General features: G+C 37.2%; 1 protein-coding gene across 1 annotated transcript; it reads right to left on the reverse strand.

Annotated features, from left to right (window-relative positions):
• Positions 1-472: 472 nt before the first annotated feature.
• On the reverse strand, positions 473-8,674 carry TMEM38B (transmembrane protein 38B). The gene is made up of 5 exons (XM_010192062.1): positions 8,526-8,674; positions 5,416-5,600; positions 4,278-4,365; positions 2,117-2,234; positions 473-682 (listed from the first exon to the last, which is right to left on the reverse strand). Exons 1-5 carry the CDS (start codon positions 8,630-8,632, stop codon positions 473-475), a joined length of 708 nt encoding a protein of 235 aa, XP_010190364.1. The 5' UTR covers positions 8,633-8,674.
• Positions 8,675-12,811: the final 4,137 nt, after the last annotated feature.

The raw sequence follows: 12,811 nt of genomic DNA on the forward strand, positions 1-12,811 counted from the left end.
ATTGTAATGTTTCTTCTTGCTGACTGTAAAGATTTTTTAAAGGTGCCAGATAATTCACTCTTACTCTGAAAAATATAAAAATATGAAAAATTAAATTTACTTAAGTAAATGACAAAACTCTAGACCAGTGCAATGTGAATTACAACAGTGATTCAGTTATTTTTCTAGTTAAAGGCATTAGTTCAGCACATTTTCATGGTTCTACAGTGCAATGTGATTAAGCCTTACTCGGACGATGACTTTATTTAGGACATGCAACTGTGAACACATGGCAGTGCAAATCTATGCACAACATGTGCATTTAGACATCTGAACAGTAGCTTACGAAACACATTCTGAAGGTGAACACCACCAGAGTAATATACAGCCCTGTTCTCTCCTCATATGCACTTCTTTGAAAAAACTTCCCAGCCAGCCTGATCTGAAATAAAAATATCTTCACCGCTTATGACCATCAAGGATTTTACACTACTTATTCTGTCTTCTTCGCCTGTCTTTTCTTAACACCATCACGGTGCTGTTCAGAAGAAGACCGGTTGCAGACTGAAGAGCCATTGGAAGACGCAGCACCTTCACCCCTCACTTTGGATGTTGTCTTTTGCAAGCCAAAGAACATACGGCCTAATGCAGCTTCAAAGGGAGCAAATGGAGAAGTTGCAGATCTTGTCAACATCATTGCTGCCTATGAAAACAAGGAGAAAGTTACAGTAAAAGTTTTAATGATTTCACAGCAATTGAAAACAAGCTCAAAGCTGAATGGATGCGTGGCATTTCTAACTTTCTACATGAGCATGAGGCCATGCTGCCAAAACCAGAAATATGTTCATTTTAGCTTAAATTGATCAAAGAGTGGTCTTCTGACCTACACTCTTCACACAGCTATACACAAACAATGAGCACAAAAAACTTTCTATGTACATTTACTAAAATCATCCTAAAACAGATTTAATGTCATATAACTAAGGTGATGAGCAACTTCCATGTGTAAGTTTCGTATCTTGTTCAAACTGAAAACCTGTAAAGAGTTGCCCCTTCCTTTGAAACTGAAAGAATGCAATGTGTAAGCACCTAAATATATATGCACAAGCCAGACTTTAGTTAGAATCCCAGACAGCTATAGTCATTCCATAAAGTTGAGCAATTTAGGTGAAAATTTCTTAGAATACGTAACTTGGAATCAGGATAGAAAAAACTGTTTTGTTGATACAGGTACTGGCCAAGTTTATACTGCAACAGTTTCCACGGTTTTCAGAGACATGAAAAGTTTCTAAAACAAGACAGTACTACAGGACTATGACTGTCGCTTTATTAGTTAAGCAGATGCTCAAGTTCCTGACTGTCAGTATGGCGATCAGTTTAAGAACTTATTCACTTCAGTGCAATCTGACAGCCAGCTTCTGAAGACAGCTGTAATTTCTCACTTCCAGAATAACATTCCTTTCCTTCTCCATTCCCAGCATTTCCAGTTCAACAATGCCTTTATTGGTTTATGTGGAGAATCATGAGCATCAGCTTGAAGTCTTGGCTCCCTAAAGCAACTTCTCTAGAATTAAACCTGTAATCTACTTCACAGAAAGGAGACTGGCAACTATCACTAAGTCAGTCTCTAGTCCATTCAACAGCAGCTCTGAAGCTTTTAAAATCACCAGACTTCTGCTAACACAGAGTCTACACTTTCTTAATAATCCTGAAGGCCTGCATCATCCTGGAAATGAACAAAACTGGAGGGATTAAGATACTACTTCTGTGTTGAATACCTATTTTATTATAAAAGTAGTTACAGATACTTCAAAGTGATACACTTTGTCTTCCCACCTAAACACTTAAGTTGCAAACACTTTAAGCTAGATAAGAACACAGTTGCCTTGTTTTGCAAATCCACAGATGACTGCAGAGGTACAAGGAATTAAGCAGCTTGCAAAAGGCAGAGAACAGGTCTTCTGTTCTGGTCACATACAGAAGACTAAACACAGGTTTAAGGCTTCAGTAGGAGAAGTCTTCAGAAGCACATATTTTAACTTGTCCTAGAATGTTTGAGGGCATATTTTTTTCTCCAAAATAATGAAATAAAATATTATTTGTTATTCAGTTATTTATAACATTTTTACATTCTTACCTTGGTGACGACAAGAAAGATGGTGTATAAAAACACGAGGTTGTGTCTTGCTATTGGCAAGTACTGGCTGTGTTGCAGGGTAAAAAGGACTGCTCCTATCAAAGTGACCTTTACAGGGCTGGAAATCAAACAAACAATGTTAATATCTCTGCTCTACAGTAAAAGCTGCCATGGCCTGGAGAGGAATAAATGTTCTTAATGTGCAAAAGAATTATTTCTGAATAGAACTAATGAAAACTTGTTGTTACAGTGACAAAGTACAAAACCTAGCTATAATTAAGCTAAGACTTTCACTTTGTATACTATGCTTTCTGTCCATAATATGGACAAACATCAAGTTCAGCACTACTTTACACAACCAGCAAACTCATATTTGACAAATCTGCCTCAAATCAATGCCTCTATTCAGACTCTATACATCAGCTTGCTCCCCTTCTTCCTCTCCCAATATAACTTACTGAAGAGTTAAATCACAAAGCTTGCACTACTCAGACTAGACTTAAAAATAGGTTCCTCTCCTATACTCCAGGTATGTCACTCAGAGGAGTTGCTTAAGATGTTGAAGAACAACACAGTTCAAGTCTCAGTCCACTGTGACACAGTTCTAGGGTTGTAGTCAGCTTATATTTGACTTGAGCCAGGCCTCTGTTATCAGGTTTTGCCAACATAGCTACGCTGACTTGAGACATGCAAAGATTTACATCTTCTACCTGTCTTCATTGTGGTGCTAAATCCCTTGCTAGGTATTCCCTGCAGTCAGAAAACAAGAGAACTTTGGTTAGTTATCTGAAGTTGTCTGAAGAGAGAGCACTAATACACTGGCAGAAAAATTCTGTGCATTTCTTAGTGTGCATCTACATGTGACACGTAAAGGTGACATTGCTGTTATCACATAGCATCTAGTGTAGGCACATTCTTCACTGTTTTTTCAGTAGCTTGGAGGTATACTGAATCAACGTCCTGCTTAGGAATTTCAAAAAACAACTCTGTCTATACCAGCATCTCATCCATTTACAGAATGTTTTATCTATTAACTTTGTAAAACTTAGGAATATTAAATAGAAGTAAGTTATATATTAAACAAACTTTAAAAATCCTTGTCGAGTTACTCTGAGCCAAATCCACCATGAAGAAGGAAAATATATACAAGCCCTGCCACAGTCAGTAAGCATTAGTCTCGTGTTCCACCTGTAAGTAGCATTGTTTGGGTTTACAGTGCTATTATCGACAGTGACCTCTTCCTTCTGGAAGTTTCCTTTCAAGACTGCTACATAGGTAGTGACAGAAGGAGAAGAATTCTAAATACATGGAATTTCAGAAAAATCCAACAACTTAAGCCATAAAAAGTTGAATATTGCCAAAGGAAAGGCTACAAATTTCTATACTGTTATTCTGTTACTAAGAGTGCCTGCAGAAAAGCAAGGTAACTAATAAAAAAAAAACAACCTAGTATTATTTCTAAAGACCTAAGAGTAATATGAGAAAGATCAAATTAATTTTAAGCAATAACTATGACTTACAATAGCAGCTTGTGGCTTTCTAGACTGTCTCAATTCTCATTTTACTGAACAGACTAAATTTGGAGCCATGTAATATTCCCATTATTCGCTTCTGCAAGAGAAGCAACATTTCCTATCTCACAGTATATTTTTGCTATATTGAACAACCAACTTGCACTTTCTCAAATAACTGATATCTATGAAGGAAAAAAAGTACTTGCGAGAAAGTAAGAGTGACAACACTCAAAGGAAGCCCTTAGTGATGCTCAGAAAATGCACCAAAAATGCAGACCTCACTTGTGTAATTGGGATACCACTGTCCTTTCATTTTGGATAGAAGACCAAGTTCCTGTAAGACAAATTGAGTCAATACTGCTTTCCAGCAACTTCCTACTGACTCAATATTGCTTTTTGCCAAAAAAATTTTTGTTGACTTGTTTTCCCATTTGGTGTTCTTGTGCTATGAACCTAAAATGATTAATACATCTGCTAAAATTACCAAAGATCATCAACCAATGTTTCACAAGATACACACCAAAACACTGAGTACAAACACATCTTACTGTTTGTTTTTTTTAATCTGAACCACTAAAAGCAAGTGTCAACACAAGGAGTTAGCAAAACAACAGCTAACATGTTGCAGTCTTCTTAAAAAAACTTACTAGGACATCTTCAGTAGTTCATTGGTTTCAGGTTTCCACAATCCTCTCACCAGCTGCTCAAAGTTGGAAATTAGGCCACCACCAGCTCCTGAAATCAGAGATTTACTATAAGCCTCCATTGACTGCTACAACTACTGTGCAACCTATTACTGCTCCCAGCAAAACTCGTTACACCAGGTGCCAAATGTGGCATCCAAAGCTCAGACTTAGAAGGGACTAATCCAGTCTTTTATATGTGCATGACTTGAGTGACCGACATGAAACCTCAGAGGTTTAGCTACTTAGCAAGAACATCAGGTGTATCTTTACATGATAGCATCTCAACTGATACACTCATCACTACAGAGAAACTCCTGAATTGCCAAAGCAAATCTCCAGGGAGGCTTATACTATTCTATTCTGCATGTCATCATGTAAGTACAGAGAACATCTCTATAAACTGTGAGGACACACTGCAAGAAAAGTGAGTATGTATTTTTACATTAAAAGAATACAAGACATAAGGAGGTGTTAGACACTCTGACCAATGAGACAATCTGTATTATAACCTGGGAAAAAGATTAAGTTAGATGATCCCAGACCAGAACAGAATCAAGCAAATAGAAACAAGAGCTGCACTGCTACTTCCTGAAGTGGTTCTATGTTGTGACTACAAAAACAGCTGCTAGGAAGGTAGCTTCCAGAGTCATGCTCCAAACAGCAGGCAGGCAAGAAGTTTCATCCCTGTGTTTATAATCAGCTAATGGTTACAAATCAGAAAGCTAATAAAACAAGTTCTGTTCTTCAGCCACGCACAAGGAAAACAGCTCTGAGGAAATACACTGTTGGAAAGTTTAGTAATAGCACTAAAGCTACATGGGAGATCCATTTATTTATTGCCATCAACTGCCCATCCTACAGGTCCTCACAAGACCTTCTGAAGGGATAAGATGAACTTCCCTCAGTCATTCAATGTCACCCTTAATCCAGGCAGAAAAACAGCTGCACAGGATTTTCCCTTGAGGAGATAACAGACTATATTAGGACTATCATATTCAGTACAGCAAGGAATGGTGCTACAGCTACACTGAAGGGCTAGCCATTTAAACAGCACTCCAAAACATCACAATCCATCAGAACAAAACGTTATGCATGCTACCTCTGGCCCAGCCCACAGCTACCATGACAAGCCAGGCATCTTTGAAGTGTCCGTGTGCATGTGCAACCCCAGCTGTTATCTTCCAAGTCCGAGTCACTTCTTTCATTCCTGCAACCAGAAGGCGAAGAGGCAGAAAGGCAAAGCACCGGCAGAATAGGTCTTGTGGGCAGTAAAACACAAGATACCTGAAAATCATGAAAAAACCCATTAGCAGCATTCAAGAGTTTTTGCTGAAAAATTCACTTTCTAATAACCTTTGAAGATATTTTCGGAATATGGCTAGCAATGCATGATATACTTTTGGTTAAATCACTGTCTTGTGTGGCAGACATATTGGAACAAATCTGAAATGCTTCTGAACATTCCTGACCTCTTGCATGAAAATGATAAAAGAGTATTTGAAATTCTACTTACTGCCTCATTGTTCCAGAAAAGAATCCACTAATGTACATGAGGACAGATTTCACCAACTGTTCTATACCGTACATGTCACATTTTTACAATTCAAATTATTAAATTAGTGCCTGACTGACTTTGTGTGATTTGTTTTTTTGGGGGGTTATTTTTTTGTTCAGTTGGGCTTTTGGGGGGCTTTGGAGTTTTTTATAGGATTATAACAGGGTGGTAAACTACATGCTGACAGCATGCTTTCATACTGATAGGTACACGGAATCATATTAACTTCAGCAAGAATGCCTCCACTAGTTAGTGTTATGCCAGATGAAATGCACAGCTATTTTCAAACATTTCATATCTTAGTAGCCACCAATTCTAGCTTTTCCAGCTTGCCAATTGCTAGCACATTTCTTTTTTGAAAGCACAGTACTCAAAATTTAATAGCATCTTTTATCAACTTGCTTTTAAAACAAAGTAAAGATGCCTACCAATGAAATCCTAAAATGACAGCAAATTTTAGAAGATTAGATTATGTGGTGTTTTATTGTAACTCTTCAGTCATAAACAAAATTCAGTTCTTACAGACAATCAAGGTCTCAAAAAAAAAATCAATATTAAGTAGATTATTTCAGCAGAAGAATACAAGATTAACAATCAAGTACAGGCAGACAAAGCCTTTAAAGATGGGAAATATACTTTTTAACTTAAAAAAAAAAAGTAGTAAATTAAAAAAGAAGATACTAGCCTGTTGGTTTAGGCTTCTGAGCTCAATCCTGTCTACCAAGAATTTCTAAGGCAGGATCCTTCTCCTGCTTGCTCAGGCTGCAATGCAGAGATGCACCTCTCGTGTCTAGTTTACTTTGTTAGAACTACTAGCAGACACCACAACTAGGAAGAGTCATTCTTCCTGGTCAGAGATCAGAAATCAGGTCAGCACTCCATGTTTGGGATTTGGGGCTGTTCTGTTTTGTTGGTTTTTTTATAAAAAATGCTTATCTTTACAGCAGACTGCCAGGAAGCACCCTCTCCACAAAGGCAAAGTTTAGCTGAAGTTCTATCCTAGCTATATATTTTCTTTTTCTGCAACAGATGTAGCATGTTGCCACTGCAAACTTCTAAAGCTTCTTCTCTTGAAGACCTCCCAGAGGCAATAGCCTATTTCTCACAGAAAGTTACTGGAATTTACATTAAGAGCTAACTACTGCTCTGGTGTTCAGTTTTAACTTTACTTCTGAACTACTCACATTCTTCCTCTTTCTCCTATTGTAAAGTCAATTGCCCTTGTAAGTAACCACGCTTCAGTTGATACGAAGTCGAAGACATATAGAGCATGTATTTTAATGGCCACTGCAAGTAGCCATTTAAGCCACGGTATGCAACAGGCAACACTAACCAAAACTGATTTACAATTGCAAAATGTGGGTTTAGGACCCTGAGGCGCAGGTGAGTGGACGAAACCTGGCACAGCAGCCCCAGCGCAGCATTTTTGCCTGCGGTATCTGCTAGCAATACATGCCAACAGTAGGTGTCGTTGTCCTACAGACTATTTGGAAGCTCTTTTCAAGCCTGGCACAACCCCTTTCCCCTTTCCTTTTCCAGCTTTATGTATGGCTTGGGGAATTCAGTTTCATATGATTTTGGACCAAGAATTAAAGTCATTATGCTTATGAGGAGAGAACGATGTAAAACTATGTAAAAGCCTAAAAGGATTAATAACATTCATAGCTCCTCATTAAAACCTCATTTTATTTTTGCACAGCAAATCACATCTGACCACGTTCATTTCAACAGAAATCATGTTCTGTTCGCATGTAGTCCTAACTCGTGCCATTCGTTAAAACAAGCGGTCATGCTGCCTGCATCAGACTAATAAGAACTATAGGCAGATTCTATAAGCTTCGTTAATATGACAGTATTTATTGCACATTATTCATTTCACCCATTTGTCTAAACAAAATCTGTCATCTTCCATTGCAACAGGAAGACCACAAGACTAATACACAGATATACACAGACAGATGGAAACACTTTCATTTTAACAAAGTTGCAATTATAAAACCTAAGGGGCCACAAGGAATTGATACTAAAGGATTTAAAGCAAATAACACTCTCCTAAGATAGGAATTGAGATTTTTAAATTCAAAACCCCACCACTGCTCACCAAGTATGTTAAGTTTGAGGGTTTCTTCAAAGATCACTTTCTGGAACAACTCCACCGGAAGGCCACATTTATATGAAAATAATTCCAGTGCTTTTTTAGAATTCCAGAACAGGCCAAATTGCTGCCTCATTCCCATACCTGACCTCCCATTCAACTCCCAGTCTTCCACTACAACATCTATCCATTTGGAAAAGGGCCAAATATAGAAAAATACTATGTCAGGAAGCAGAAACCAGAGGAGAGGAAAGAGGACCTGTGTCTTGCATCCCCAATTACATAAAATTTCAAGTTTTTTACATCAGCCAGGTTCTGGACTTCAAGAGCTCAGTACAACAGCCTGTAAGAGCTGCTCTCTTAAGTGCATTTTATTCCTATAGAACAGGATCGTAACAGCTATTTTGCTGCAGTGACTTTCTGGCTGAAGAGATAGTGTACAAATCTATAACATTTTTAAGTTAAGCTTCCAATTTACATGTAAGTTTGATGGTATAATCTCATTTTACAAAGCATAGCCTCCTCAGAACCTTCACCTAACTCAACTGTGGTTGCTTACCAGACTGAAGATGCCAGCAGGATGTTTGTGTCCTTTGCCAGAAAGGCTACTGGAGGCTCTGCAAGCATCAGTGAAGACAAAACTGACCCACCAAAGCAACAGAGCATAGCACTAAACCAGCAGGCAACTGGGCTTCGGACTGACACTTCCACAGCTCCTGAAACAAAGATAAAAGATGCATAAATAGAAATAAACATTTGACAATAGCATCATATTTCAAAAGTCAGTATTTTTCAAATCATTCAGTCCAACATTGTTCCTTTAGGTAATGAAAAATCCTGCAGAAATCTATAGGCTTTCATAGGAAAAGTCTTCAGAAATACAACTTCAGAGTACACTGGCTTAAGCATATGCTATCTAAATAACATTGTGTTCTCTGAACATCTTTTGTGGGTTGGTTTATTATAACTATCTGGCAACCAAGAAGAAAACACTTTCAGAGCATGGCTGAGAGGTCTCATTGTTAATCTGGCAGATACACAACTGCTTTCAAATTTGTATTAAAAATACACTAGTAGCTTTGCTGACCTAGACAGGATCTGTATTGGTAACTTTTGGGGGGTATTCTACAAATTCCATTTCTACTTTCAAGTGTTTATGAATTTAAGGTCACTGTTTTCCTTTTTCCTGGTAATGCCCTACTGACTGCGTTTGTTGACCGATATGAAAGCAGTGTCCAAAACAATTATTAAATAGTTTCACCTGCAATACTGAACAAAGAAAAAAGGTTACCTGAGGACATAACAACAAATGTAAGCTTCTCTTGTTATTAAAATGTTCACAGTTTAGTTTATTTTGTTCTCTTTAAAATTAATTATCCTTTTTAAATTGCAATTGAACTATGCCAAAAGAGTATTCAATACTAGAAGATTATGTTGGAGGTAATGGGAAGCCTTAACCAGTTTCAGGGGCAAACGGCATTTTACTAAAGCCAGAAATATCCTCAGGTAGTTTTTTTGACTATTTCCTTACACTTCAAAAGCCCAATATTGCCAAAGCTTCCCCTTCACACAAGTGCAGAGCTCCATTGGCCTGAGCTAGTTTTATTTTCCACAGTCCAAAGGCTGAAGTTCACAAAAGCAGAAATTAAATCTAGTGTCTGCCCCAAAATGGAATTTGACGTAAGTTCTCAATTCAGAGAAGGTTTTGGTCTTTCAAGAATTTCTGTTGGGAAAAAAAGCTTCTTACCCAAGATGAGAAGCTCAAATATATAAAAGAGAACACAGCACTCTCAATACAATTCACTTCATACAAGAGTATTAACAAGATTGTTCCAGTTTTAGTGCTGGCACAGTATCACATATTGCAGCACTATTTAAATTCCTATGTAACAGCCAATTTATAAAAATTAATACTCCTAAGTATTGCAGAATATCTGTATATAAAATAACATCACATTTTTTAAAACTATTTAATAGTTTTTAAACTATTTCCCATACAGTAGTACCTGGTGCTCCAGGTCGGTTATGCTCAGCTTTGCTGTTGCGTATTACCACTTCTCCAAAGTATTATTTCAAAGTATAAATTGATTATGTTTGTGTGTGTAAAATTAATAGGAGAAAATTCTAAAGCCTGCTGGTTACTTAGCAGCAAAAGTAAAAATACAAAATGGGCCATTACATCCAGATCCCACGTAACTGAATGTGGACCTATTTTGACCATATTTGAAAAAGGGTAAGACACTCACAGAATATTAATGGTTTGTGCTTACTACATTATATTTCACCAATTAAAAAGAAATAAATCTAAAAATGCTGACAGACATTGCATTCAGCAAAAAATGCAGAATTATATTAAGTAGACACTCGCTGGTCCAAAAGAACTATAGGAGAGTCCATAGCCAAGACTGTCAATCCCCAAACCAGGTTTATAAAGAAACAGCCTTACCCTTCAGATATCTGCTGTCAGGCAAGTCTGCACCAACCTCTCCCTAACATCTCACTGGATCAGAATATCGAAATACCTCCTCCCTCTCCACAGACGGCAGCATGACTGAAAGCTAGCTAACAAACTCAGCTGCTTCTTCACTTCACCAAGCATTCGGTCAGGTTACCAACATAACAAACAGAAACCCTTCCAGCTGCTGTGCCTTTGAATTTAACTCATTGTATTTGATTTTTCCTGCAGACTGACACTGACTGCAATTAATGAAACACAGCTAGTAACAACTAGGAACACAGCTAGGAAAAAAATGGAATATTCTTATGTATGAAGTTTGAAAAGGTTTAAACTGATTTCAGTTGTATATTTGACATTGTTTCTAGTTAAACTTCTCTTCTATATACTTTGTGAAAATATTTTCACAATTTTTCACTTCCTATATTAAACTTCTAAAAATAAAATTCAATGAAGTGTTGGAGTTTTTTAAAAATTGGCTATCTGTTCTCTTTTTTAATCCATCCCCCTGCTTTTCAGCAATCACCACTTCCCCCACAACTAGCAATAAGTGGTTTGCAGTTTTGAGGACACATAGGAATTATTAGTTGTCATCACTGTTGTTATTATCATCATATTGCCCTCTACAAGCAAGTTCCACCACAAAGCATGTAAATTTCTTCATTAAGCTATTATATGTAAAAGAACAAGAGACCTGAAACTCTACTGGACTTCAAGATTTTTCTGTTTGTTAACATTAGAATTTTATTGGCTCAAATACCAGCATTTAACAATTCACGCCTGCTTTCTTACAAGAAATACACCCAACACAGAAGGCAAGGAGGCAAAAAAATGCTGATACTAATTTAAAGTTTACCTTAACATTGCTACCTAAATTACGACTAGGATGTAACCTTTCAGAAAACAAACTCAATTTTAAGTGGGTCAGATGTTTTTAAACAAGTGGTCATTGATATTTGTCCTCTGATGCATTCTGCAAAACTAATGAGGCATCATACAACCATGCAAAATATGAGCTGCCAAAAGGCCACTAGTCCTGCAAATGGTGTACATTAGAAAGCAAAGATAAGGTTTCAAAATGCAAAGACTTCTGTTGAATACAGTTTTAAATGTTTTTTCTAGACAACAATAATAAAAAATACCTTGCCAGCAAACTATTTCCATCAGTGAGATAAAATCTGCTTTAACCTTTCCAACATGTTCCAAATAGGCAATCAGGAATCACACACACATCTAAAGAGCAAATCAGAATGACTTGTACAAGTTCTTCTAGCACTCCTATTCAATAATAAGATCAATTAAGCCAAAGGATGTATAGAGTCAGATTTAATTTAGAAAAACTATGCAAAAAAAATACAGTTCTCATTGAATCACCATAATCACATAATAGAAAACTTTCAATAATAAAACCAGCACTTTCCTTCCAAATATGACATCCTCAGCACCTTTTGCTGTTCCTCTATCCCAAATAAAGAAAACTGCCACTTCTACAACTGACTGAACTTACAAATGAGCAAGTCCTAATCAATCTCAAATGTACTAACCAAGAACTCTCAGTTTAAAACATGTGGAAAGCAACATGTTGGTTGTCACGGCTGTAGTTTGCCAGCACTCACAAGTGACCAAGAAAATCTAGCTAGAAGGACTGCAAAAGTCCCAAGATACAAATACTCACACTGAATCTGATTTTAAGCAGAGTGGGGGGGTTGGTATTTTAATAAGACAGTAATCTGGGATAAAACAAATTTAGCTCTGACTTGACCACATACTTCTCCTATCACCAGCCATATAAGGTTACCCAGTTATTCCCCTCTGAAATATAGCTACTGTTTTAAGTTTACAAGAAGAACATAGCATAATGCCTGGAGAATATTAATCAATGATAATATATCCATCCTAATTATTTCATAATGACTGCTATTTCAGTTATTATTTAATACTCAGTAAAAACTGCTTGCAAGTGAGCAACAGATCAGCATGCAGTCACCTAAATTACAGTTATTAATTCAAAGTAGTAGGTGATACTCAAGAGTTCTGAACTTTCCAGCTATTAAACCAAGAAGAAAAAAAAAATCAGCATGGATCTCACCAGACTTCTGACAACACCAGAAGTGCAGTCTCACTAAAACCATGCTGATGCTAGCAAAGCAGAGAGATTCTTCTCATCCTGGTCTTTAAATGGGTCCATTCCAGAGGAAAGTTTAAAGGTAGTGCATGCTAACGTCAAATATTTCAGACACAAAGTCCCTTTTTGAATGGAACAGTTATATTACAGTGCCATAAGTCAGTGCCCAGAAACAATTTTAGCAGTAGTAACAAAATCTGGTGAGGCTGCTAGCATCCCTAAGCATTTCAGATCAGTCTTCACAGTCTGCTAAGTGCGCTTACTC

The sequence above is a fragment of the Mesitornis unicolor genome, unplaced genomic scaffold (assembly GCF_000695765.1).
Source record: "Mesitornis unicolor isolate BGI_N332 unplaced genomic scaffold, ASM69576v1 scaffold38589, whole genome shotgun sequence".
Classification (NCBI taxonomy): Eukaryota; Metazoa; Chordata; class Aves; order Mesitornithiformes; family Mesitornithidae; genus Mesitornis; species Mesitornis unicolor.